The 26,880-nt window shown below is 48.3% G+C and overlaps 1 protein-coding gene across 2 annotated transcripts in view; it reads left to right on the forward strand.

Moving 5' to 3' along the window:
* The window catches only part of XAB2 (XPA binding protein 2), a 711,598-nt gene that overhangs the window by 582,771 nt on the left and 101,947 nt on the right, over window positions 1-26,880 (forward strand). For both annotated transcript variants that reach the window (XM_069603869.1, XM_069603870.1), the window contains 2 exons: window positions 10,940-11,062; window positions 11,277-11,448. In XM_069603869.1, coding sequence (XP_069459970.1) covers window positions 10,940-11,062; window positions 11,277-11,448 — 295 coding nt within the window. The remainder of the gene's footprint in view (window positions 1-10,939; window positions 11,063-11,276; window positions 11,449-26,880) is intronic.

Below are 26,880 nucleotides of genomic sequence, written 5' to 3' on the forward strand. Positions count from 1 at the left end.
GCAGACGATATGCTGCTGTACCTGAGGTATCCAGAAGAAAACCTGCAATACATCCTAGAAGTAATGGGGAGATTTGCATCATTCTCCGGTATATTGGTTAACCCTAGGAAGTTGTGCATATTCCCCCTAGGGAGATACAAAGGGATTGCTAAAAATAACCTGCCAGTTTTACAAATACCCTGGGAGACTAGTACATTCAGATACTTAGGGATCGATATCTATCACAATATAGAAGATTAACACAAATATAATACAGGGAAAGCAATAGCTAACATTAAGAACAGCATGAAGTTTTGGGCCAAACTCCCTTTAACCATAATGGGAAGGATGGCATTGTTGAAAATGGTAGTACTGCCCAGGCTTTTGCACTTTTTTGTGAACGTCCCATACATGTTGCCCAAATGCTTCTTTAATAGGCTACAGAGCACATGCAGAAGCTTTATCTGGCATAACTCTAGAAACAGGGTTGCTCTATGGAAGTTACAAAATGCGTATGAGAAAGGAGGCATAAGATTACCCAACTTCGAAATATACCACCTGGCCGGGCAATTACAGTATGTGGCCAAGTGGCTAACTGAAGACACAACAGCAGTGTCCAGACTGCTGAGGATCTGAATGCACAACATTCTTCCTGAAAGAGATAATATGGCTGCCCAAGTCTGAGCTGGAAGGGAGATCTTGTTTGTTAGAATTGGGATGGCAGACATGGCGCAAGGCATGTCGGGTCATGAAAAACCCGAATCCATGCTCCCCCCAAGTGCTGCTAGTGGCACTGAGGGGAGCGGATGTACAGCTGAAGAAGACGATATGTAGACATTGGGAACCGGTGGGCATAGCGACAGTAGGAGATGTGTGGCGGGAAGGAAAGGCACTGGAATTCACAACTCTAATGGAAGATACTGGCGTACACCCCAGGCAATATATCACCTATATTATACTGATGAAGCAGATAAAAGCCACTTGGTCAGAAGTAGCATTAGAAGATGAACCAGATTCGGCCATAAAGACAATATATGATATCTCGAAATGAGGGCACGAGGTATCCCGGATATGCGAATTAGTAATGTCCAGGGTTGGGAAAGAGGTGACTTAATTGAGACGGGAATAAGGAGGAAGATGCAGGGGAGCCTATGCAGGATGGACAATGGGAAAGAGTACAGAGGTACCATAAGAAGGTGTCCAGGAACTCTAGGTTACAACAGATCTAGCTATATGTGACCCATAGGGTGTGCATGACCCCTCAAAAGATAGCTCGATTTAAGAGCACCACGGTACAAATATGCCCCAAATGTGGAGAAATGAATGAGGGGATGATACACATGTTTTGGGCATGTCCGGAGGTTCGTAAATTCTGGCGGGAGGTCACCCATCGACTCGCTGAGAAGGGTATCATGCTAGATGTGGAATCAGTATGGGCGTGCATGGTGGGAGGATACTCTAGACCACGTAAAATGAAGCATGTGGGCAAACTTAAGGACTTGGCTTATATTTTGGCCAAACGCAGAATAGCTATGGGGTGGAATTCGATCCAGAGACAAAGGATAGAGGCGTGGTGGCGGAACCTTCTGAAATGGGTTGAAGCGGAAACAGCAATATGGTACGAGACAGACTACAGGGGGGAGGATGATGAAGTGGGAACACTAACGGCTTGGAGACAGCTAGTGGCCACCCTAAGCGAACCCACCCAAGCAGATTCAAGTGAACATGAAACCTCCGGGAGCACGGAAGGAAAGGCGCCCCTGGAAGGGACCACGTACAAGGCGAAGGAGTAAGCTCGAGTTAAGGTGGGGAGGGTTTGGGAGGGCAGTGGTACACACACATTAATGCAAATGTTGAATATTGTAATGTTCACTGTCGGGTGTTCTGTGGAGTTTGTAAACGAAGAAAACAATAAAAATGTTTTTTTTAAAAAAGGATGGAAAGCAGCTGGATGCTTTCGGTAAGAGGATAATTACCACGACGGCTAGCACTATCAAGGCTGCAAATTGTTTATCCATTCTTTCACGTTATGATGGGGAATTGTGGTTTAAGATGGGCCCTCTCTTACACTTCTTGCCTGACAAGAGAGAGGTGGCTTTGTCTTAGCTGAATGAGGGTGAGATGGCAATGGATACGATATATTTTACTTGTATCACGCTCATACACAAGTGTTTCAGAGCGCGACGAGGCAAGGGAGGGGAACAAGGGAGGACAAAACAACGATCTTACTAGACCCAGTGACATTGAGAACGAGCAAGTGCAGGGGAGAGGGAAGGGGTAAAGTGCAAGGGAGAGGGGAGAAGTGGAAAATGCTGAGAAAGGGATAAAAACAACGAAGAGTGGTAGTGCAGCAAGGTGGCAAGTGCAAGGTTTAAGGCACAGGCAAGGGGTTTCTGATAAGTGCAGGTAAGGAGACTGTAAGGTTACAGATACAGATCCAAGTGCAAGGGTTGCCAGGAGGCAGTGCCGGTGTGTGGTTGGGTGGGCAGGGACTTGGTCCCGAAATCAGAGCGTAAGCACGTGCACGGTGCTGAAGCAGACAGATCCGCAGGGCAGAGGAAGGACGAAGGCAGAAGCAAAGAGGAAGGTCTTGAGGTGCTTCCAAAACCGGAGATGGTTCTCCTCAAGTTTGAGTGGCAGGGAGGCTGTTCCATAGGGAGGCCCTAGCAGAGGAAAGGGATCTACCCCCAACTCGTAGCAACTGACCCTGAGGGAGTTGGAGGTGGAGGAGCAAAGAGCTCGAGTGGGAAGGTATTTACGGAGGAAGAGATAGTTATTTTAGACCCACACCCCACAAAGCCTTGTGGACAATGCAAAGGGTCTTGAATTTAATCCTTGCAGCCACTGGGAGCCAATGAAGAGATTTCAGGGCTGGAGAGACACAAACCCAGAGCTTGAGGCCAAGGACAAGTCTCGCAGTCCTGTTCTGGATGAGTTGCAGAGGGCGGGGAGTAGAAGCAGGCATATTTAGAAATTGGCTGTTGCAGTAGTCCAGCCTAGAGAAAACCAGAGCTCTAGATACAGTGAACTTCTGGGGGAAGAAGAGGAAAGGAAGAATACCTCTGAGGAGGTGCAGTTGGTAGTTAGACTTCGTAGAAAGGTCCAAGATGTGAGCAGAAAAGGAGAGTGTGGAGTCGAAAATGACCCTGAGATTCTTAGCCTCACAGGTGGGAGCAGGAAGCTGGCCAAGGGAGGCCGGCCAGAGAGTGACAGGAAAGTAGGGTGCTGGTGTGCCGATGAGAATCTCTGTCTTACTGGCATTGAGGCAGAGGTCATTGGCGGCACACCACTCCTGGATAGTAGATGGACAGTCAGAGATGAGAGAAGGAGAAGAGGTGGCAGAGGGAAGCCTGAAAACGAGCTGAGTGTCATCCGCATAGCACTGAAAGTTGGAGCAGAGAGCAGCAATGCTTTGGGCAAGGGGTGCCAGGTATTGGTTGAACAGCCAGGGAGAGGTTAGACCCCTGGGGGGGAACACCACAGGTAGAGAGTGAGATAGAGGAAAGGAAGGACCCAAGTTGCACCTGGGAGGGTCGATAGGAGAGGAAAGAGGTCAACTATGCCAGGGCATGATCGGTGATGCCCAGGTTATCGTAGACACGGTTGAACAAGTTGGTATGGTTGACTTTGTCAAAGGCAGAAGAGCAATCGAGTAGGATGAGGACAGAAGGGATGTTTGAGTCAAGGTTGAAGAGCAGGTCTTCACGGATGTTCAGGAGAGCAGTTTCCATGACTCTGGCAGCACTAAAGCCAGAATGATGGTCATGGAGACAACCAACAGAATCAGTGTGAAGGTTAAGCTGCGAGATGGCCAGCTTTTCCAGGAGTTTGCCCAGGAAGGGAGTGATGGAGATCGGGCGATAGTTAGCCGGCATTAAATGTCGACTGTGGGTTTCTTGAGAAGAGGGTGAACAAGATAGTGCTTCAGAGGGGAGGGGAAGGCTCCAGAGCGAAGGAGAGGTTGCAGAAGCCCCTTGCAGATTTTAAAGAGTTCGGCCGAGTTGTTGGATGCCGCACAGATGCAGGCTTGGATGTCGGCTCTCTTCTTAGTTTGGACAAGGAGACGATTTTGCCTTTGTAGCAGCCGGCAGGCTAGTTTGTCAGAGGATTTATAAGAAGCCTGCCATTTCCTCTCAGCCACCCTACACTTGTGTTTAAGGCTAGCTAGGTCGGAGTCATACCAAGAGTTGCTGGCCCATGAAACGACACACGTTTCATGGGCCAGATGACCGGGAAGGTAGGTGGCAATGATGGAGTTGGCTTGGCCTGAGGGGTAGAGAGGGAGAGATGGGAGAAAAAGAGGGAGTGATCACTCCAGGAGAGGGGAGTTGTCAGGGTTAAGAGAGGGGGAGGTCAGAAGAGATCAAAACAACCAGCGTGGCCCTGCAGAGTGAGTCGGGCCAGAGGAGAGAATGGAAAGAGAGAGAGAATCGCAGAGGTCGCGGAAGAGTCCAGAGGAGGAACAGGGAGAATGCAGATGGATATTGTGGTCACCATGAAGGAGTAGCTGGGTGGTTGAGGCCAGGAGGGAGGGAAGGAGGTGATCTGACCAGGTAGCCGATAGATAGTAGCCACAGTAAGAGAGTGACCAGGAGAGAGAGAGCACCTGCAGACAAGGCATTCGAAAGAGGAGTAGGTCTGCATAAGAATGACAGTCAGGAATCCACTCTGGGAAGATGAGGTCTACACCCCCTCCAGACCAGGAGGATCTGGGTGCAGAGAGGATCTTGTAGCCGTCAGGGAGGAGAGTGTCAAAGCTCTTGACAGAGCTGGCCGTGAACCATTTATTTATTTTGAATTTGTATTTATTTATTTGAATTTGTAAAGCGCCCACTTCGCAGGGGCATTGTGGCGCTGTTAAGAAGGCTTACTTGGTTACATAAGTGCATTTGAAGACATAGAAAGATGTTGCTTCGTGAAGCTTGAAAAGTGCATGACATAGAGTACATGGTTATAGAGGCAGACTGTATGGTACAAACACATCTTGCATGGTAGCTTCATACAGTTTGTTGTCAAGTAGGTGGGCAAAAGCATGTTGCCTGCCATGTCTTGTATGGCGGCAGCTACAGGCAATTGCGTGGTCATAATAGTGAACATATACAAGGTGTCAGCCACTAGTTGCATGGTGGCAGCGACTCATATATGTAAAGTCGTAATCATGGGTAAGTGTGTGGTGCCAGGCATAATAGTACAGACAAGGCATGTCACGCAGGTATGCATAGAGGAGATTAACACAGAATAGCATTGGGCAGGCCGCCAGATACGGAGTGGCAAGTGCATGCTATTAGATGGCTTAAAATCTGCGGGCAGTGGCGCGCTACAAGTCTCAGGTAATATGGGCAGCTACACATACTTACTGGGTAAAGGCGAGGTGGGGGTAGCATGCATACGGGGGTGGCGGAGGGTGGGGGGTGTCCATGCATACAAGGGTTGGCAGAGGGTGGGGTGGCCATGCATGCAGTGGGTAGCGGAGGGTGGGGGTGGGGTGTCTATGCATGCAGAGGCTGGCAGAGGGTGGGGGGTGTCTATGCATAGTGCATACCGGGGGGGAGGGGGTTCTCCATGCATACCGGGGATAGCGGCAAGGGGGTACTCACCGGCAAAATTAACCGGGAAAACAAACAGGGCCTTGGGAAGGAGGGCAGGCATCCACCTGCCGGTGTGGGATTGGCCCATAAGTAACAGCCAGGGATCAATCATACTACGGCAAGAGCTGGGAAGGCAGAGACAAGGGAAAAGTTGGTACAAACCGCCATCTTGGAAGGTGGTAACTAGCATGAGCCATAGTATGGCTGAATACAATAAACAACAAAAGTCAAGGTGATCCGGGTGGTGCACTCACCAGGCAGGGTGTTAGCAGCCTGTGTCCTCACAGAATGCGCACAATGTGGAAAAAACGAACTTAGCTTGTCGTTGGTGCATCATGCTTGCTTGCATGCATGCATGCAAAGGTTCCATAATTAGGCAGTAGTTCTCAATGTCGAGCGCAGCCTCGAGAAAGCGTCCAGGTCCCCAGAGGAGAGGGAGATGCAGGCTCAGTGAGATCAGAGAGTACCACATCGAGGTGAGACCGAGGACATCGAGGTCAAGTTCTGCCAAGAGATGGCAGATGTCAGAGGAGTGTTTGACGGCTGAGCGAGAGTTGAGAGTGGCAATATGGAGAAGGTTACTGAAATTTGAGTAGGAAGAGGGTGCACAGCTATGTATTCTGTAATTTAATAAATTTACTCCATGCTAATCAGCCTAGGTCCTTTTTCTTCAATATGGAGAAGGTTGCCATCCTTGAAGGACTTCCGGGGAGGGGTACAGATCGAAGGTACGCCCTGCGGAGGTGTAGTAGGAGCCAAAGAGTCAATAGACCCGGTGAGGGAATGACAAAGAGGATGTCAATGAGGGTCTATCTGAAGGAAGCGATGGTATAAGTGTCCGCGATAGGGAAACCAGGGTTAGAGACCAAGATGTCCTTTTTGAACTTCTTCCGGCCAGACTTGGTGAGAAGGGAAGGATAGTCAACGGAGTAACAATTAGAGAAGATATAAGAAACAGAGAGCGCCATGGGTGAGGTAGAGAGAGGGGTGGTGGGAGTAGCAGAGGGAGAGGGTCAGGATAGGACAAACGGGGCAGAGAAGCACAATGCAGTCACTGGGCCAACCAAGTACAAGAGAAAGAGCACACATTACAACTACAAGGGCACAACAAAATTGAAGTGGCCTTGGGAGGAGGGCCGGCAAGCCTGCCGGTTTTCTGATGGGCTGCAGAAGTATGGGGCCTCAACCAATCAGGGCTGCAGCATCAGGCACTCAGGTGCTCTGTTTTCGGGCCACCATCTTGGAATGGCCGGCTCGCAATACAAAGAGAGATGCGCAGAGTCTCAGTAGCAGGCGAAACGGGTGCTCAAACAAAAAGATTATTTTCTTTCCTTTGCCTGAAATGTTTTCCACGTTCATCAGGCAAAAAGAGGACATTTCAAAGAAATGAAAGCGCGAACGTGCGCATACATGCAAAAGCCTGAAGGGGCTTACCTCCGCCCCTTTGATGTTGTGAGGGCACCGGGGTGTCCTGATGTGCAGGGATAGGTTCTGTTTCATCCCGCAGCTGCTACCTTGCAGAGGAGGCGTGGATGATGAGAAGGATGAAAGGTGGCCAGAGCCAGGAGTGGGCCTTGGGAGGAGGGCCGGTAAGCCTGCCGGCTTTCCAATAGATCATGCAGTCACTGTAGCACTGGATGTGGCGGATACAGGTTCCCACCAGATGGGAAACAGGGCTGTCCTATGGCATCAGCGATAGATGAAAGCCACCAGTTTCCACCCTGACATGCAGTCTAAAGCCATCGACAGGGTCTTCGACGGTGTTGACCTCTTTGGGAAAAAAAGTCGACGAGACACTTCAAGCAATAAAGACAGACATCTCTGACTCTCCAGCAGCAGTGGCAGCCCTTTCGTTCTGGGAAAGGGAGACCCTGCATGGCCTCTGGTGCATAACAACCGTCCTATTAACAGCCTTCTCGCTCCACCTCAGTGGAGGCCTACCGAGGAAGGTCACAATAGTACCAGAGCACTCGGAGGCGCTACGGATCCGCCACTCGCTCGCAAGCTCCAAAACAGGCCGGACCAGGATCAGGGTCTGGGCCCCCACTTCAGCACATCAGTAGGGTGCCGGTTGTCTCACTTTGCCAACCAGTGTAGAAACACCACCGACAAATGGGTGCTCAGCATCGTGCAAAGAGGGCACACCCTCAAATTTCTGGGCAAATTCCCTTTCATCCCGCCCATACAGAGGTTCGGTCCCTGCTCGAAAAAGGACCTGTTCCACCGCACCTTCGGGGCTCCTGAGTGTACTCCAGGTACTTCCTGGTCAGAAAAAAGCCTGGTGGCTGAAGACCTATTCTAGATCTCAGGAAGTTCAACAAGTTTCTTCAATCACAAAAATTCTCTATGGTCATGTTGCAGCAGGTTCTCGGGCAAGGAGATTTTCTCGCATCTGTAGATCTGGAAGATGCATACTTCCGTATACCCATCCATCGGAAGCATAGACGTTTCCTTCACTTCATAGTGCAGGGGAAGCACTAACAATTCAAGACTCTACCCTTCAGACTAAAGTCTGCTCCAAGGGTGTTCACCAAGTGCCTCTCTCCAGTGGCCGCCCATCTGCGTCGCACAAGTATATGCGTCTACCCTCATCTGGATGATCCGGTCGCAGTCTCTGGGATTTTCCATAAACGTTCCCAAGTCCTCTCTATCGCCATCTCAGAACGCGTTCTCCGCTGGACACCTTGCATTGCTTTGCTACTCCATCAGAGGACAGAATAAAGGCCATGATCTGCAAGAGTCAAGAACTATCTTCTCTCCAGGTAACGACAGTTCACTCGATCAAATCTCGGATAGGGATGATGTCCTCCTGCATCTCTCTGATGCCTCACTGCAGGCTGCACATGAGGCCACTCCAAGGGTTCCTATATGCCAGATGGAAGCAAGTGTTGGGCCCTTGGAACAACAAGATTGCACTCAAACCACAGTTTTGACGGTCACTGCAGTGATGGAAGCATCAGCAGCACCTAATGTAGGGGTGCCACCTTTCGCCCTCTGGCTCATCAAGCCACTGTCACAACCGACATCTCCCTGGAGGGGTGGGAGGCGCACCCATGAAAACTCCACCCCAGAGGTCTCTGGTTATCGGAGGACAAGATACTTCACATGAATGTGTTAGAGCTCCGGGCGGTTTTCTGAACTCTCTAGTCTTTTCAACCCCAGCTACAGGGTAAGGTTGTCTGCCTCTTTACAGGCAACACGACCACCATGTTCTACATCAGGAAGCAAGAGGGCGGACCCGCTCTCCCATCCTCTACAAGGAAGCTCAATCGCTGTGGCACTGGGCCATAGCTCGGAGGATGTTCCTCATTCCAATTCTCCTGGACGGGATCCACAACACCCTTATGGATTCCCTCAGCAGGGAGCTGCGATCCTGCCACGAGTGGGGGGGCTCCATCAGAATCAAGTTGATCAACTGTTCTCAAGATGGGGTCAACTTCAGATCGATTTGTTCGCCACGGTGGCCAACTCTAAGTGCAGCCAGTTTGCCAGCAGGTTTCCTCAAATGAGGTGTCTAGAGGACGCTTTCTCCATCCCTTGGGAGGGTCTGTTCTTTTATGCGTTCCCTTCGATCCATCTTATTTTAATTCCAATGCACTCAAACGGAGCTGGTGCAGGATAATTCTAATTGCCACAGTTTGGCCACATCAAATCTGGTACCCTAATGTACTGCATCTGTTGGTGGCACCATCCATCGAGCTTCCTCCTCTTCCAGACCTACTATCCAGGGAAGGGGAGCCGTCCTGCATCACGACCCAGCATCCGTGAAATTGAGGGCCTGCCTCCTGCAGCCGTAGAATTCGGATACTTCCAGTTAGACTTGAAATGCCATGAAGTGCTGCCCAATGGTAGAGCTCCGTCGATTTTTTTCCTGCTACAAACGTAAGTGTTATAGGTTTTCCATATGGTGTTGATCTCAATGAACCGACCCTCGTATAAAGGCTAACCAGATCCTGCCTTATCTTCTATCATTGGCAAAAGCATGCCTAGCACATGCTTCGATAAAGGTTCACTTGGCTGCTATCTCCCGTTAAACTCTGACAACTGGCAAACCTTCTCTTTGGTTGCATAGGTATGTTAAGGAGTTCCTTAAGGGCCGTTTCAGGACATTGTCGCCAGTTAAAGCACCTGCTCCAGCTTGGGAACTCAATGTGGTTCTCTCCAAGTTAATGGGTCCTCCTTTTGAGCCTCTTCACCAGGCTTCTTTAAAATTTCCCTTGTGGAAGACTGCGTTCTTGGTCGCTATTACATCTGCCAGATGTGTTTGGGAATTGCAGGCTCTCTTGCAAACCACCATATTTGACTTTTCATCACTCGAGGGTGGCCATTCGCACCCACCGTTCTTTCATGCGAAACGTCCCATCGGAATTTCATCCCAACAAGCCCATAAACCTACAATTTTTCTTTCGCTCTCCTGCCGAGAGGGTTTTGCATTTACTGGATGTTGCGCGTACATTGAAGTTTTATGTTGCACGTACGAAACACTTTTGCAAGACTTTTCAGTTTGTGGCTTTTGGACCTGTTGATAAAGGAAAGGCTCTATCGAAGGCTTCCATCTCCAAGTGGCAATCCGGCTGCAGTCTGAGAGCTCATTCCACCAGAAGCACGCCCACAGTGACTGTGTTCCCTTGTTGACATCTGCAGGGATGCTACGTGGAGGTATGTCCACACCTTCACAAGATTCTACTTCCTTGACAGGGATTCCAGGGAGGAGTCTCATACTGACCCAGTGGTGCTAAGCAACCTTTTTGCTTGAAGTGAGTGTTGCAGAGGTGAGTTTGCATTGCCTCTGTTTAGCTGTTCCGCCTCCCGTGGTGTGTTGTTTGTACTGCTGTTTAAACATATTCATAAGCATGTGAATCTTTGTATGATCCAATGCTGGAGAAGGAACAAGTTACTTACCTGTAACTCCTGTTCTCCAGCATTGGTATTGTACATGGATTCACATTAAACACACCCTCCTTCCCCTCTATGGCTTTTCAGTGGTTCCTACTGCCATGACTACGGGCACTCTTAAATCTGAAGATGGAACCAGGGGTGGAGCTAAGGAGGGTGAACGTCATTGGTTGGAGCAGTATGATCCAAGGAGATAGCAATGAGGTATATAAGTGACTAGCAGTTTTTAGGCTTTAAAGCAAAACTGCTTTTAATATTACAGAGGATTCCCAGCCTGATGACAGAAAATGTTAGCATGTGAATCCATGTAAGATACTAATGCTGGAGAATAGGAGTTACAGGTAAGTATCTTGTTCCATGTGTTTTATGCATGGCAATGCCCATCTGACTCTGCTTTGGGATCGCCAGTCTTGAGGGTGTGATTTCCTAGGTCCACCGAGCGGTTCTCTTACTTTGCTGTTTCTTCCCTTATGCAGGTCTTATCTGATGAGCATTCCAGGGAGATGTGTCTACGCTTTGCTGACATGGAGAGTAAACTCGGAGAGATCGACAGAGCCAGAGCAATTTATTCATACTGCTCACAGATCTGCGACCCACGGGTAAGGCAGAGCATCAAGTGGTGAAACATGCAGCTTGAATGACTTTCATGTATTTCGTAATAAATCCACTACTGCTTATACACGTCTTCCATCTGTACTATGACCCGAAAACGTAACAGCTATTCATTGATGTAGATGCAGAAAATGGAATTCTGCTGTTTCCTGGCTCAGGTGGCAACTAAGTCTACTTCTCGCCCATGTTCTTCTCTTGCAGTTGACTGCCTCATTCTGGCAGACATGGAAGGACTTTGAAATCCGCCATGGGAATGAGGACACAATCCGTGAGATGCTGCGACTGAAGCGTAGTGTACAAGCCACATACAACACACAGGTCAACTTCATGGCCTCTCAGATGCTGAAGATCTCTGGTACCTCTGCTGGGGCAGGTGAGTAGCTTTTTGCTGGTAATTAGCTTCTTAAATGCTTTCTTGTTGTGGGTAATGCGGTTCCTTTCAAACATTGCCACCCTGTCTGTTGTGCTGATTGTACCCTTTGCTGAAGGTCGCAACCGTCTGCTCATAGTTAAGACTCTTAATCCTGTGTTCATTCTTGGTGAGTTGATACTATTTGGATGCCTCTTACGGAATGCTATTTGATCTGAGCAACTTTCAACTGTACATTGATGTCCTTAAATGATACCTGATGTCTGTGTTACCGAACACTTCTTCCTACACTCAGACCCATCATGCTCTCTCTCCTCAACACTCCCACTTGCTTTCCAAGACTTCAGTCCTTTTGCCTTTTGATCTACTTATACGATTTGTGGATGTCGCAGAGATCTATTTTCTTCAAGGACTTGAATGTTTGTACCTTGTGTGACGAATCCCAGGATGGCGTCACTTCACTCACGAGAACATGAATGAACAGCAGAGTTTTTCCCAAAACCGTATTGGGCAGAACCCATTCAAAACAGAAGCGGGAAACCAGGAAGGAGAGAGAGAGAGACCCTCCTTGGAGGAACCACTAGCATGTGGAATGCTCGGCGGAGAACCGAAGCAGCTACAGGAAATCTTACCAGGCAGGCAGAGAGGTTCTTACCTGGTGTGACATGGAATGACCATCCATCAAAGCAGAGCAGTGAACGTCCAGGAAAGCCAAGCAGAAGGGCTGAGAATCTGCAAGTGCCGCCGAGACGCTGCAGCATGCCGAAGAGAAGAGACGCCTAGCTAAGCCTTAAACTGAGGTTGGTGAACCCAGAGACTGACTGGGCCGAGACGGTAGAGGTACCGAGCGGTTGGAAGGGGTACCAGAGGGCACTGGCAGATGTTGGAACCGCGATACTGGGGCCTAAGGGAAAAAGCTAAGGTCCTTGGTAAAAAAAAGAACTGCAGCACCAAGAGGAGAGATTCCCACGGGTCTGAGACCTAGATCCTTCTATGAAGAGTAACCTAAGTCATCTTAATAGTCACAGTACCTGGCAGGATAGTGAACCGGGACTACACGAACATCATTTGTAACTATGTTCCGCTCCTCTCTCTGTAACTAAGTACCTTTGTTTCCTATGTTTACACATTCTTGCTGCTTACGCCTTCATGTAATAGCGCCTCGATGTCTATGGGCTGCAGTGCGCTCTATAAATGTAAATAAATAAATAAATAAATACTGCACCAAGTCAAGAGGAATACACATGTCTGAGGCTCGCTCCGATAAGATTGGGAGATCATGTGTATTGTGAACTTTTTTGAAGTGCAAAGCAAGCCAGGGTAAGGGAGGCATTCCCACTGGTGATATTGAACTGTGAATTGTTAAGTCTGAGAAGAGAGTCATTCCGCCCAGCCTTTGTGAACTGTGTCGCAAAGAGACCACGGGAGAAGAAAACAGGTATCATGAAACGAATCAGAAGGAGGCCCGGGGAAGGGAGCCATTCCTCTGGCACTATTAGAGCATTGAGAAACAAACACCTGGAGAAGGGTGGCATTCTCCAGGGACCCATTAGTGAAGCGAAACTATGGTCAGTAAGGAATGATGTTTGAGTTGGTACTTTTTCTTTTGCATTGAAACTGAAACCTTACAGCACCACAAGCTGGAACTTGTTTTTCTCAGAAAGGAACTGAGACCCGAAAGGGGAACATTCCCTCTGGCGAAATCCCCCCTACGATTGGAACTCTGGCTCATGTCCAGAAGAAGGGAGTCATTCTTTTGAACCACGAAGATCCACTATTGTCTTATTAGTTACAAGTTTGAAGGATGAAAGTAGGCATTTTGACACAATGATGAACTCTTTTTTTTTTTATTTACGTGGACATTCTGACCGATTCCTTAGTTACGTATTGGAGGCAGGAAAACCCCTATCAGGGTTACAGAGAGATGTTTCCTCTTTTTATTTTTTCCTGAATTAAAGTATTTTCCAATCACCATGCCACCATTGAGTCTGACTCGTACTTCTTCACCCTTACACTTGTTTAAATGTTGTAATTAACATAGATTTCAAATCCTTTTTGCTCAGGGAGAGTACTGTTTTGTCTTATAGGGAACAAAAGATTTCAATGCTTAGATGAATCTTGTTAAATGTGGCTTGGGGGCGTGGCTAACCTCCATGGAATAGGACGTGCCTTTGTGTGCAGCTCCTGTTGATCCGACACTGATCCTGGAATTTATGCCGGAAAAATGACACACGCGCTCTATAACTGAAGATACGGACGTATGAATATGTGACCTGCAGCTATCTTGAAAAGCAAGTGCACCACGCCTGGGATCCGAGAGAAAAAAAGAACTTTGAGGACACAGCCGCGCGGATACAACAAAGATGGCAGACAAGATGGCAGACAACAAAGGGAGCGTACCCGCAGCCTCGAAGGACCGAATGTAGCTGAAAGGCGTGGACAGCGAAGGAAGCTAGCTGCCGAAAGACACGCACGCTCTGCTTCCAAGTCTTGCTTTTACACATTGCATCATCGTGGTAGCGCTTCGGGGCTTGAGTGAGCGGAACGATTGACATAAATGGTAACAGTTGCCGTGTCAGGGAGGACAGGCGCCTGATGTTCGCGCGGCTCCCAGCCGCTACAACAAAGGACATGGATAGCGGGCAGCGGTGAGATCTGCGGGGAAGACACTGGCTGCGAGCGGTCTATAAATAACAGCAGCGGGGCCCCGGACGCCAGCTAAACGTAGCAGGTGACAGTGGAAGCTATCATAAGCACGGAGCGAACAGAAACAGAAGGATGGTGGCGAGTTGCACAGGGCGAGGATGACGATTGAACCGACAGTGAATATCCTCTCATTGTCGTAGTGCACAGCAAACACGGATTGGTATGCTGTCCTGTTAGGACGCTGTTTGGGGGAAGTGCCACATGAAACGTAATGATACATAAGCGCTTCAAGCGCACCAAAAGCCTGCCCTTTCATAATAAGGTCCCAGGAATTGATGCAACATTATATGCCTTAAAAGTAGCCGGGACCTGCAAAAAGGATACAGAACCCATAATGAAGCGCTGCCAGGCGACAGAGACAACTGAGCAAACTGGCATCTTAGCATCAGGAGCGAAGGGACTGTGGTAGGAGTGAGTAGGGTGTGTTCACTGGCCTCTAAAAACATGCCATTGAGACACTGACTACAGTAGCCAGAGGAGAGACGTGGGAGGACACAGCCCACTCGAAATGCAACTTTACGTGCCACCACGCAGTGCAGTCCACTGAGGAGGACGCTCCAGCACCAAACTGAACTGGTGAAGACACAATAACACTGAAGAGCTAGTACCAGACGCAAAGTAAGGATTACATGATGTCGGTGAAAGGGGCGAAAGCCAAGAGAAAACAACCTACAATGGAGACCTTTGCAAAGGCACAGCGGAGCCCCTCGACCCCGGCACAAAGGGCGGTGGCGGCTTCCGGGGATGGCACCCCAGAAGGAGAAAACCATCAGGTCCTAGAGGCCATAATGGATCTGAGCGCTAAGTGGGGTACAGCAATGGCGGATCTACGGGCGGCCCTGGAGAACAAAATGCTGTAGGAATCGAAGTCGCCTTGCTGCGACAAGACGTCAGGGCACTGGCAGAAAGGACTAGTGGCCTGGAGAGCGCTGTGAAGACTAACACAGATGTAAGCACAAATAATGCAAAAGAGGTTCAAGTACTAAAACAACAGGTTGCTAACCTTGAAAATCGAGTGTAGGAAGCAGAAGGAAGGGCGAGACGGAACAACATCCGGGTGGTCGGCCTGCCAGAGGGAGAAGAGGGCCAAGACCCCACGGACTATGTGGAGAACATGATCCTGCAAGAAATAGGAGCAGACAAGCTCTCACAAGGGTTCACGGTTGAGCGGGCACATCGGGCCCTGATGAGGAAACCACAGCCTGGGGCTCCACCGCGGCCAATAATTGCGAAATTTTTGAACTATAAAGTCAGAGAGAAGATCCTGGAGTATTTTCGTAAGGGCGGAACGATAGAAAGAGCTTCCTCCAAGATCACGGCATACCCTGACTATACTATGCTGGTGTAAAGACAGCGGTATAGCTATGTGGCGGTCAAGAGAAGACTGCGTACAGCTGGTATCAAGTACTTGCTTTTGTACCCTGCAAAGCTAAAGGTTTTGCACAAAGGCAGAGCGCTGTTTTTTGATACCCCAGGGGAAGCAGTGTCATGGCTGGACTTGCAGGGCTGTCCGGAGCGAGGTGAAGAACAGGATCACCAGGAGCACGATAAGTGAGGAGACTGTATCATGTACACTGAGAGGATAAGCGGGAGGGGAGCCCTAGTATGAAGCTTTGAGACATTTGATTGGTAGTATGTAGCCTTTGGACTCTGACCCTGTTGGACTGGAATATAGTGAATAAAAGCGCAAGTGAGCATGGTAGCACTAGGCGTAGCAAACTTGGAACAAACAGGAGCTGCAGGATGGCAGCTACCTACACCCGAGAATTAGTAGTAAGGCGGCCATTAGGGCGACTTCACCCTGCTGAGCCCCGAGTACAGGCTTTTACCAGAAAGGGCTAGATGCGGGGGTGCCTGAGATCCAGGGATTGAGCTGGGCAACAGTTGGGGAGGGTGTTGTTGGGGAAGAGCAAGAAGGTGGGAGGGGGATGTGTGGGGGGGGTTGTTGTTTTTATAGTTAGAGGGTGTTTGAGTTGGGGTACGAGTCTACATAGCAGTGTTAAGCAACTGGAGTTGGACTGCATGAGTGGGGGGGGAGAGGGACACACATGTACCATGGGGGACCTTAAAATAGTCACTTGGAATGTCAGTGGGCTCAATAGTTACTTGAAGAGAAATAAGGTTATGCTATACCTACGGAGATAGAAAATAGATATTGCCTTGTTGCTAGAGACGCACCTGACGTGAGACAAGATGGAGATGGTCAGGAGGAAATGGAAGGGAACAGTGGTGGGTTCGCCATATTCGGCTTATGCCAGGGGAGTGATCATTTGGGTGGCGCCACACATCCCGTTTCAGCTGTTACAGACGCTGGTAGAGACGGCCGGGAGCATGGCCGTGGTGAGGGGATTGGTGGAAAATAGGGAAATAAGTATTATAAACACGTGTGCCCCGAGCCAAAATACTGTGGCATATTTTAAAACGCTGTGTAACAATCTTAGTATGTGTGTGGGGAGTGCAGTGATTTGGGGGGGGGGGGGTTTAATTGCGTTCTAAACCCTAGAGTGGACAGGTCAGATGGGAAATTGGATAGGCCTGCCCCATCGGCCAAGGCATAACAGACGCTGCTGAATGATTTTGGATTAGAAGATGCATGGAGGACGTTTCATCCTCGAGAAAGGCAATACTCGCATTATTCTACCTTGCAGCAACTACATACAAGGCTGGACTATGTTTTTGTCACCCCAGAGATATTGACAGAGATTACGCAAGTTGAATATAAAGCGAGGGTCCTCTCGGACCACTCGCCTCTGTTCCTTAGATGGCAATGTTGTCCCCCGAAAGCAAGAATCCCGATGTGGCGCCTCAGGGCAGAGGCGCTCAGAGACCCCCTTTTTAGGGAAGACATAAGAGATGAGATAGTTAGCTACTTTGAGACGAACACAGGCACTGTAGATTCAGCGGGCACATTGTGGGAGGCCTTTAAAGTTGTGATAAGGGGAGTGGCTATAACAAAACCCAAAGGATTGCAGGGAGGGATATTGGCAGACTTACAGGAAGCCGAAGGAGAACTGGAAAGGGCACTTAAAGGAGAAAACAATACCAACCCAGACAGTGACCTGATACTAAGACTGTAGCAAAAGTGCGCAGGGCACTGGGAAAGATTGTGTAACCTCAACTATAAAAAGTATATAGAGAGGCAGCATGCTGGAGGAGATAAACCGGGAAGGATTTTGGCATGGCTGTATGAAAGCGAGACCACTAGACGCCCGATTAGATCGATAACGAGGGAAGACGGAAAGGTGGTGGATACCCAGGAGGGAATTAATCAGGAGTTTGCAAACGATTATGGGTTGCTATATAGGGATAAGGGGGAAGATAATCGCGCGATGATAGTGGAAACGCTGGAAGACATATGATTGCCACAGATCAGTGCAGAGGACAGAGAGGAGATGGACGCAACAATTACTTTGGAGGAGCTAGAGGAGGTGGTGAGACAGTTGCCAACTAGTAAGACCCCCCGGGGGCTGACGGACTCCCAAGTGAGTTTTATAAAATATTTAAAGATTAGGTGCTCCCCCCATTGTTAAACATGTTGAATGAGGCCTATGGGCTAGGCAGACTGCCGGAGTCACTCAGAGAATTGATAATAATACTACTTCCCAAACCGAATAAGCCAGGGCAAAGCTGCAGTTCTTATAGACCCCTGTCGATGTTGAATCAAGACAGTAAAATTTTGACTGCCGTTTTGGCAAACAGATTAAGGAGAGTCATAAGCAAATTGATACACCCGGATCAGACAGGCTATGTCCCTAATAGGAACATATCCAATAATCTGAGAATGCTCCACAGAGTCATTGAATACGGAAACAAGAGTGAGGACATATTGGCAATTGTGTCGCTGGACGCAATAAAGGCCTTCGACTCGGTGAAAAGGCCATGGTTGATGGCGTCCCTGGCTGGCTATGGGATGGGTCCGGGATATCTACAGTGGGCTAAAAGGTTGCACAGTGAGCCGCTGGCCAGGGTTAAAACAGGGTCAGTGGTATCGGAAAGGTGGAAGCTGCATAGGGGAACCAGACAAGGCTGTCCATGGTCCCCTATGCTCTACATATTGGCTCTGGAACCCCTAGCAATCTACCTAAGGCAACAATATGACATGATAGGCATCCCTGTGGGTGGCGAACGACACCTGATATCATTATACGCAGATGATATACTACTGTATTTGCGATACCCAGAGGAAAACCTCCAATATGTTTTGGAGGTGATGGGTAGATATGCAGGAATGTCCGGTATAGCGGTGAACCCTCAGAAGTCCAACATGTTCCCATTGGGTGGATACAAAGGGATCCCCTTGAAACAATTACCAGTGTTACAAGTACCATGGGCAGCTAGCACATTTCGCTACCTAGGAATAGATAAATACCACACAGTGGAGGAAGAGCATAAGCGCAACACAGAAGTAGCCATTACCAAAATAGAGAATTGCATGCGCTTCTGGGTAAAACTGCCCTTAGCAATGATGGGACGTAGTGCAATGTTAAAGATGGTGGTCTTGCCTAGGCTCCTGCACTACTTCCGGAATATCCCATTTATGATACCAAAGAAGTTCTTTAGTAGATTGGCCAGCATGTATAGAGACTTCATGTGGCATGGGACATGGACCAGAGTGGCCCTCTGGAAACTACAGAACACTTACGAGAAAGGGGGTATAAAATTGCCTAATTATGAAGTTTTTTATGTTGCCAGTCAGCTACAATATGTGGCCAAATGGCTTTCAGAGGATGTGACCCCGGAAACCAGGCTGTTCAGACATTACTGTGTCCTATTTTACCTGAAAGAGATTATGTGGTTGCCACAGGCTGCAATGGATGGGCGCCCCAAGATGATGTTACTAGGATGGAAGATGTGGCGAAGGGTGTGTCAACTGATGGGAAACCCATGCCCGTGCTCCCCTCAGGTACCGCTGGTTGCACTGACTGGTGGGGAAGAGCAGCTAAGGATGATAATCAGGAATCACTGGGAGCCGGCTGGTGTAGTGATAATGGGGGACATCTGGCGGGAGGGCGCTATAACAGATTTTGGGGAGTTGGGGCGGAAACTGGGCTACACACCGGCCAGTATATCACGTACCATAGACTGGTGCGAAGGATCAAGGGAATGTGGTCCGAATTGGTGCTTGAGGAAGAACCAGATGCTACTGTAGACATAATATATGACATAGCAGAGGGGGGACACGAGATATCTAGGATATACGAGATGATGATGTCCAAAGAAAGAAAGGAGGTGGTACAACTGAGACTAGATTGGGAGGAGGAAGTGGGTACCCCGATGGAGGATGGGATGTGGGAACGAGTCCAAGGGTATCACAAGAAGGTGTCAAGGAACGCAAGACTTAAGCAGATGCAGTTGTATATTACGCATAGGGCGTACCTGACACCCCAGAGGATAGCCAAGTTTAAAAATGCAGGACGGCAGGCATGCCCTAAGTGTGATGAGAATGCGGACATGGTGCATATGTTTTTGTCATGCCTGGTTTTTGGGCGCTTCTGGGCTGAGGTCGCACATAAATTAGCAGAAAAGGCTATTAAGATTCTGGTGCACACTGTGTGGGCCTGTCTGTTAGGGGGGTTCCCTAGGGTTCCCTAGGCCGCAGAAACTCAGGCACGTAAGCAAACTGAAGGATCTGGCATATGCGCTTGCGAAGAGAATTGCTATGGGGTGGACGACATGCCACAAACCTCGATTAGAGGTATGGTGGAAAGATCTGAAGTGGGCGGAGGCGGAAACCATGGTATGGCAAGAAGCCAGCAATGCTGGGGGGGGGGAACTGAGACCCTGATGGCCTGGAAACTGCTGATAGCAGAACTATTTGGGTCTGTGCCAGACTTGACAGACCTCACGGACAAGAACACACCATCACAAGATGCAGAATAGAACATTAGCAGAAGTAGGCTCGTAACGGGGGGTGGGAAAAGGGAAGCAGTGAGTGCGATTGAATAATGTAAAATGGATATGTTGTTGTATATACTGCAAGTTTGGTTTTTATTGTTTGTTTAAATATTCAATAAAAAAAGTCAAAGATGGTTTGAATACAGAAAGGGAAATTTGAGCTTTAGATGCCATGCAGTCGAGCTGGAGATCAGGGTTCCTTGACTTGAGTCATCCATGACTCTGATGACATAGCTGACGGTTTCGTCTGCCATGTAAAAAGAGTACCCCAAGTCCCATGGGACTTACAATAAGGGGGAAGAGCCCTAAAAACCATTGTGTGTAAACCAGCAAAAATATTTACCCAGTAACAGGGGCTCAAGAAGGACACAAAGAGTGTGTATGTCCATGTTTACAATCTTTATTCATGGATTGCGCACAATACTGGGACAACTTTAATAAAAATGGAATTTTCCCCATACATGCAAAGTCAGGGTGGTTCTTTTTTCAGCTTGGATTCCTTTTTCTCAGAACCTCCTACTCCATCTGTCCATTCACCAATATTACTTCCCAGTGGTGCAGATATATTGGGTACCCAAAATCATTCTTCTTGGTTTGCACTAGTTGTGGGCTTTTTGGGGTCCGATACCCCACGACTCACTCAATGGAAAAGTCGTGTGAGCAGGCAAGTCAGTGCCCATAGCCCATAGGGAGAGCTAGAGATGAGTCTCGGCCCCATCTAGGCTGGCTTCCTCCTGATTTCTCTTTCCCCACCTGTCCAAACTCTCCCTGACTCCAGCTGCTACCTCATCCCACTGTAGAGTCCAGCCTAGAGCCAACCAGCACAAGGAAACCTGCATGCTCTTACTAGCTAGGTATTGGTCCTCTCTCTCTCTTCTTAATCCCTTACATAGTCACCTGGTTTTCCTGTTTTTGCTTTCCTTTGCCCTCCTGATGATATTTCTCCAGCATCCCCTGTCCCACCTTTAGTACCACTACCACCCCCTCTAGGAGTTATTTTTTCTTTACCCTCTTCCATGTCCAAGCCTCCTATTGATCCGATTTCTCCATGTCGCTTCCAGTCTCTGATGTTTCCACTTCCTCCTTTCCTTCTGCAACCCGGCTTCTACCACCACCTTTTGACTTCCACAACTCTGTCCTTATGTTATCCTGTTGTGAAAAACCAGCGGGGATCCCGTACTGAGGTGGTCAGCGAAAGGCCATCGGTTTTGGATCCCCACTCTGGGGGTAGACGAGTAATGGAGGATCATCTGGATAGGGAGTTGTGGGGGAGAAGCCCCAGATGGTGAGACATGGTATCATCCTTTTTTCGACAACACATCTAACCCCAATCCCTGCTTATTTTATAGGAAACTACAGCTCCCATAATTCCTCCCACTTTACAATGAGTCCACAAAGATTACCTCTACTAACTTGCAATGGCTCTGACCCTGTAATGAGGCCAGGCAGAGTCAGGCACGAATCCTAATTATACACACTTGCCACTTGTTAACACTCCCTGTCAGGATAAATAGTGGCACGCACAGGCACACCCTGAGCGAGACTGGGTACAAGAAGGAACAGCTCTTTCGGGGCTGATGCTAACCAGGCTATTGAAGTTGGAAGCCCAAAGGGATAATCGGCAGTTGCAAAGATTGAGAGAGAGCCATGCGAGAATTCCACACTTTTGGGAAGTCGTAAGCGTTCCAAGATAGAAAGCGAGTGAGCGGAAGAACCCTCCCGGGTAAACAGCAGAGTTGGGGAGGAGCAGAGGAGGCGTTGGTAACGGCCTTGACTGCTGCATGAAGAGGATCAATGAAAGAAGATCAATTAACACGACCAGTGAGTTATCGAAGGCAACACAAGTCCAGTTTGTGTTAAAAGCAAAAATAACTGTCACTCAAAAATTGAAGTTGCGCGTGTGCCGATAAACACTTAATGGAAAAGACAATTGCTGAATTGTAAAAGGAATGGATATGAGGCGAAATCGTACATTTAAGTCTCTGTGAAATGTTCTTAGGTGACGTGTATTACAACAGGAACCAAAGGAAAGAAAGTGAAAAAGCAAAGTATGTGAACTCTGAATATGCCAAGAGGGCAAACTAAAGAGAATAAGAACTACAAGTACCAAGTAACATTGGTGTTACAAGATGAGGAAGACTGTGGATTGTAGAATTGTTTAAAGCAAGATCGAAGTGGCCATGCAGAGGTCTTGGTAAAATCCTTACAGTTTTGAAAGTCTACGACAGCGAAAAGACACCTAAAATCAAACGTGGGGAAGGGAAACCCTATGAAGACAGACAGGCTCGAGCCTGGCAGAGGGAAGCCTGTGCAGAACTGTGTGATAAAGTGAAATGTGAAAGTCAGGCTCGAGCCCCGCAGAGGGAAGCCTGTGCAGAACTGTGAGAAAATTGGGAAAGTGAATGTGAACAGAGAGGCAGGCTCAAGCCTGGCAGAGGGAAGCATGTGTTGAATTGTGGGAAAGTGAAGAACAAAACTAGAACTGTGTATTTATGAAAACGTGGATGAAGCTTAAGGAAGTGATTGAACTACCAGAAGCTTGAAGCCCAAGCCTGAACAATTGAATTGTACCAGTAAGCCAAAGTGTACAAGACTGAAAGAACTGTGCCATCCAACTATCCTTTTTAAGAAACACTCTAGACCCTGTGGTGCTGAACGTGGGGAAGGGAGTTGTTACTTGAGCCATTCTGACATTTCTTTTGAGACACTATTTTCCTTTTGTATTCCCTTAACACATTTGTCCTTTTGAGAAGGAGGGCAAGGTTCGTTTTTTTGTTTTTTTTTAATATAGGCCTTTTTATTTGGGCTAGACTGACTTGGACTTGTTTGTTATTTGTATAATGGTCGAGACTACTCCCATTCTAGAGTTAAGGCCAGTTTGAAATTCTACCAACCCAACCAAAATACCAAATAAAGGTTTTTGGAAGCTTGTATCCATTGTGTCTGTGTGTACTACTATTGATACCATGTCTTCCTTTATTCTTACTTCCTTCAAATTCTCTACTTCTGTCCGTGTTTACAACCTTCTCCTTTCTCTTTCTGATGTCACCACTGTCTCATTCTGAACTTCCAGCTCTTCCTGTGCACTCTCAACCTCTGTCACAACCTCTTCCTTGACCCCCTTAGCATCTCTTTCTACTTCCACTGCTGCCACCTCACCACTCTCTACCTCCTCTCCAGCCTCTGCTCCTTTGACCGCTCTCCCGTCCCCATACTTCTCAAAACACAAGTCTCCTGCAACTCGCACTGCTGACTACAGCTTGGTTGATTTATAGCGTGTTCTCTCCCCATGGGTGGGTCATCTGTTGAGGGCCTGCACCTGTGGTCGGTAATTTGGCAAGTGCTGTGAGCCAACTCTATATATGCATTGCTGCCATCTTGAGTTTTAATCTTTATCCCCAAATCCTCCTGGTTGCTGCCAGTGCTGTGTTGAGCAGTGTTTCCTGCAATTCACTTCAGGACTTGTGTTAATAAAGATTTTCTTTTTGCTGCTTTCCCTACATTTACATTAGGGGAACCCCACTCGAACATTTTGCTGTTGCGGCCTGTCCTGACTTTGAACTACATAAAGCTTTTTTGCTTTACTTACCTTGCTTAGCTCATTCGTTTTAGGGGCACTGGTCAATCCCTAAGGCTATCTTTGCAAGATGTCTTGGTGTTTTTAAGCTGCACACATCGCCTTGCAGTGAATTGTGACTTTGGTAATTTGTATTACATTTTCCTATTCATTCAGTAACATGTCTGTTACTTTGACAATGTGTCCAAAACTGCTGGTTGTAGTGGACATTCTTCTACCAAGTTTTTCATTATTCATGCATGTATTTTTGCATGTTACCATATGATGCCTTTGTGTGTACTATACACTCAAAATGGCTGTGCCATGTTTTTCACCCTGCCCATTCGCCAACTTGTCCTTTGTTCTTCTATGGAAAGCCCTTTCCTGTGCAAAATGGCAGTGTGAGTATCTGGCTGGATGTGGGTCTGGGACTGTCTGGTCAGGGATGTGGGGGGGTGGGAGTGTGCATATCTGTTGTTGTGAAAATTTGGTGCATGAGGCTATCCATGATTTCTTCCATGGGATGCTGTCAGCGAACCTAGCTGGAAATTATGATAAAAGGAAGACTCATGTAGCCTTTCTTCAGATCACTGTTGGAGTCACAACTACTACGAAGAGCTGCAGGTCCCTGAAGTCTCTAGAGGGGGACTCTTGAACACATCCGGCATTGCCTCCCACCAAGTCTCTGTGAAACTCTGCCTCTCCAGAGTGATCTCTGGAAAAACCCTCACTTGTGCTTCAACACTTGCTGGTGGCCTGGACCCCTGCATCAGATACTGCCTTCTGACTTCTTGAAGTGTCCCGGAACCATCCTGTGGGCTGGCAAGCTGCATCTTGGGCATCTGCTGTGCATTGGCCACCAAACCAATTTTCACTGTGGATCTCTCCACCTCTCTCACTTTGAAACACCTATCTATGAGCATGATGCAAATAAAATGTCAATTGATCTTGTAGTTTAAAAACAATCCTCCTACAAACTACTGCTCTCCATCTCGAAGAGGGGCCTTCCACAAGAAGTTTCTGTGTCTTTGCCTCTTGAGTCACCTGCCGGCACATCAGCATGGTGTTCCTTGCTGCTGCACTCTTTTATCATATCCTGGGTGTCTCCGGTCGGTGGAGGTCACTTGGTGGCCTGTATTTCAGGGTGCCTGTTTCGTTCAGCTGCAAAGCATCAGGAACCTTTTCCTCAGACTTTGGAACCGCCACCTAGCCGGACCCATTCCTGATCTCAAACAACCTCGCACATGCGACCCCCCCCACACCCCCTGGATGACTTGCAACGGAACCAATGATAGAAGTAAGTAGGGCCAGCAAATCTAGGACCACCTTGGGTGGTTTCTAGTGGAATCTGAGTGAGCACTTGTCTAGGCTGTTTTTACCCCGCTCTCCTGATACAGGGTTGTAAAAGTGCAAAGTGCTGACACTGCCTCTCCCTTACCTTGTTATGTTCAATGGAGTTCTGGCCAAGGGACCGTCATCTTTTCCCGCGCCCCCTCATCCTGGTTTCTGCTATTGGGATTGAGAGAGGTCCCCTGATCTTTGTCACTTAACTTTGTTCTTTCGTCACTGACTTTACCACTAATTGTTTGTTCACTTTGAGACTCCTGATTCCCTACAAAGGTTTGTTCTTGGAACTTGGGACACTTAAGAGAACTAGGCCTACCCACCTCAGCAGGGAAGGACTTGTTCAGTATTAGGGGGCTTATTTGACCAGGTAGAGTAATAGTCTTTCCATTGTTTTTACAATACTTACTTTAAATGTCAGCGGTTTCTGAGTTTCTTACCTGTTTTACTTGCTTTACTGCAAACAGTGTTCTATGTTTCATAAATGAATCAGCTCGTTTGAATCGAATACGAATTCGTACTATGGCAGTATGTCGAGGCCTATACCATCCGGGTTAAACGCTCCAAGATCGGCAACTCTAACATGTCCTTCACGGACCCACACACTGCCTGTGTGTGTGGTGTATTGATGTCAGACTTGACACTGGGCAATGTGGTTCTTGTCGGACGATTAATCTGAATGTGGTGAAGGAACGTTTGGCCGACCGTCCTCGAAATCGGTGAAGTCGATCTCTAAGTCCTCATAGCGCGATACCAAGGGGGCCTACTCTAGAGAAACATCAGGAAGGAAGATGCCAGAAGAAGAAGCATTTGCAGTTGTGTAATGATTCTCACTCCTCCTCCTAATAGTCATTGTCGCATAAAAAGAGACAATGGCGTAAATGCGATTCCTATTCATCCGACAACTGGAGTGGAAGAACTTAGTGACAAATTATGAAGGTTTTTGAAAAAGCCTAAACTGATGCAGCTTCTGCCTCGACGCCGCGGGAGGATTCGGCTCCGACTGCGCCAGGTCTGTCCAGCACCAAGGCAGTCAAGGGATGTTGAACGTCCTCGAGCGAGACCCCGAAGGAAAAACCTTCTGTACTGATACCGTCGGCAGCCCCCTCATGCCAAGAGGCCCCTTGACCGGCAGAAGCCCAGCAAGATCAAAACTTCATACCAGATTCTAGATCTGTGTTCTTTGGCTCAATGTAATTGATTTTTGATGAGGAGGGTGACCTGGTACCTTTTGGGTTCGAACCAATGGGGGGGGAAAGGCGGGGTGCAGCCTAGGATCCGTTGCCAGATTTCATGGTGGACCAGGCTGAGTTTTGGCAACTGGCAGAACTCATGCACGGTGCCTGTGGACTAGACACATCCCCAGGCGTTGAATTCCAAAGTCAAAACCGTACACGCACCCAAATGCCCAATACCGCAAAACGGTTGAGAAGGTTGTCGTAGCTTTAGGGCTCACCACTCCGATGTCACAGTACGACCATACCAACATCCTCAACCGAGGTCTGCAAACTGAACAGGCTTTACCCTCCAATGTCACCATAACAGACCCGTTCATGACCTTGTGGAAATGCCTGTGCTCAATGCCGGTGGTAGACAAGGAGCTCACAAAAATGTATAACCCGGCAAGAGGTGATCTCCTGTTCTTGACGTCCCACCCGAACCCCAAGGGGGCTTGTGGTGCATGCCTTGACGGTTACTTCTAGGCCCTCAATGTCGAAATCTCCCCACTGATAGGGAGTCGAAAAAAGTCGAAGCTTTGTCAAATTAAGTTTTCACCTCGGGGAGCATGGCTCTTAAAGCTGTTAATGCCTATTGTGCCTTTGCAAAATTCTCACATATCCTCTGGAGCACCATTTCGGAAGCATTGGATCACCTCCCGGTGCGACAGGTCAGGAGTGGTTTCCTAGAGATAATTGCTGATGGTAAGGAAAGGG

Source organism: Ambystoma mexicanum, chromosome 3q (assembly GCF_040938575.1).
Source record: "Ambystoma mexicanum isolate Mex_15411 chromosome 3q, UKY_AmexF1_1, whole genome shotgun sequence".
Lineage (NCBI taxonomy): Eukaryota > Metazoa > Chordata > Amphibia > Caudata > Ambystomatidae > Ambystoma > Ambystoma mexicanum.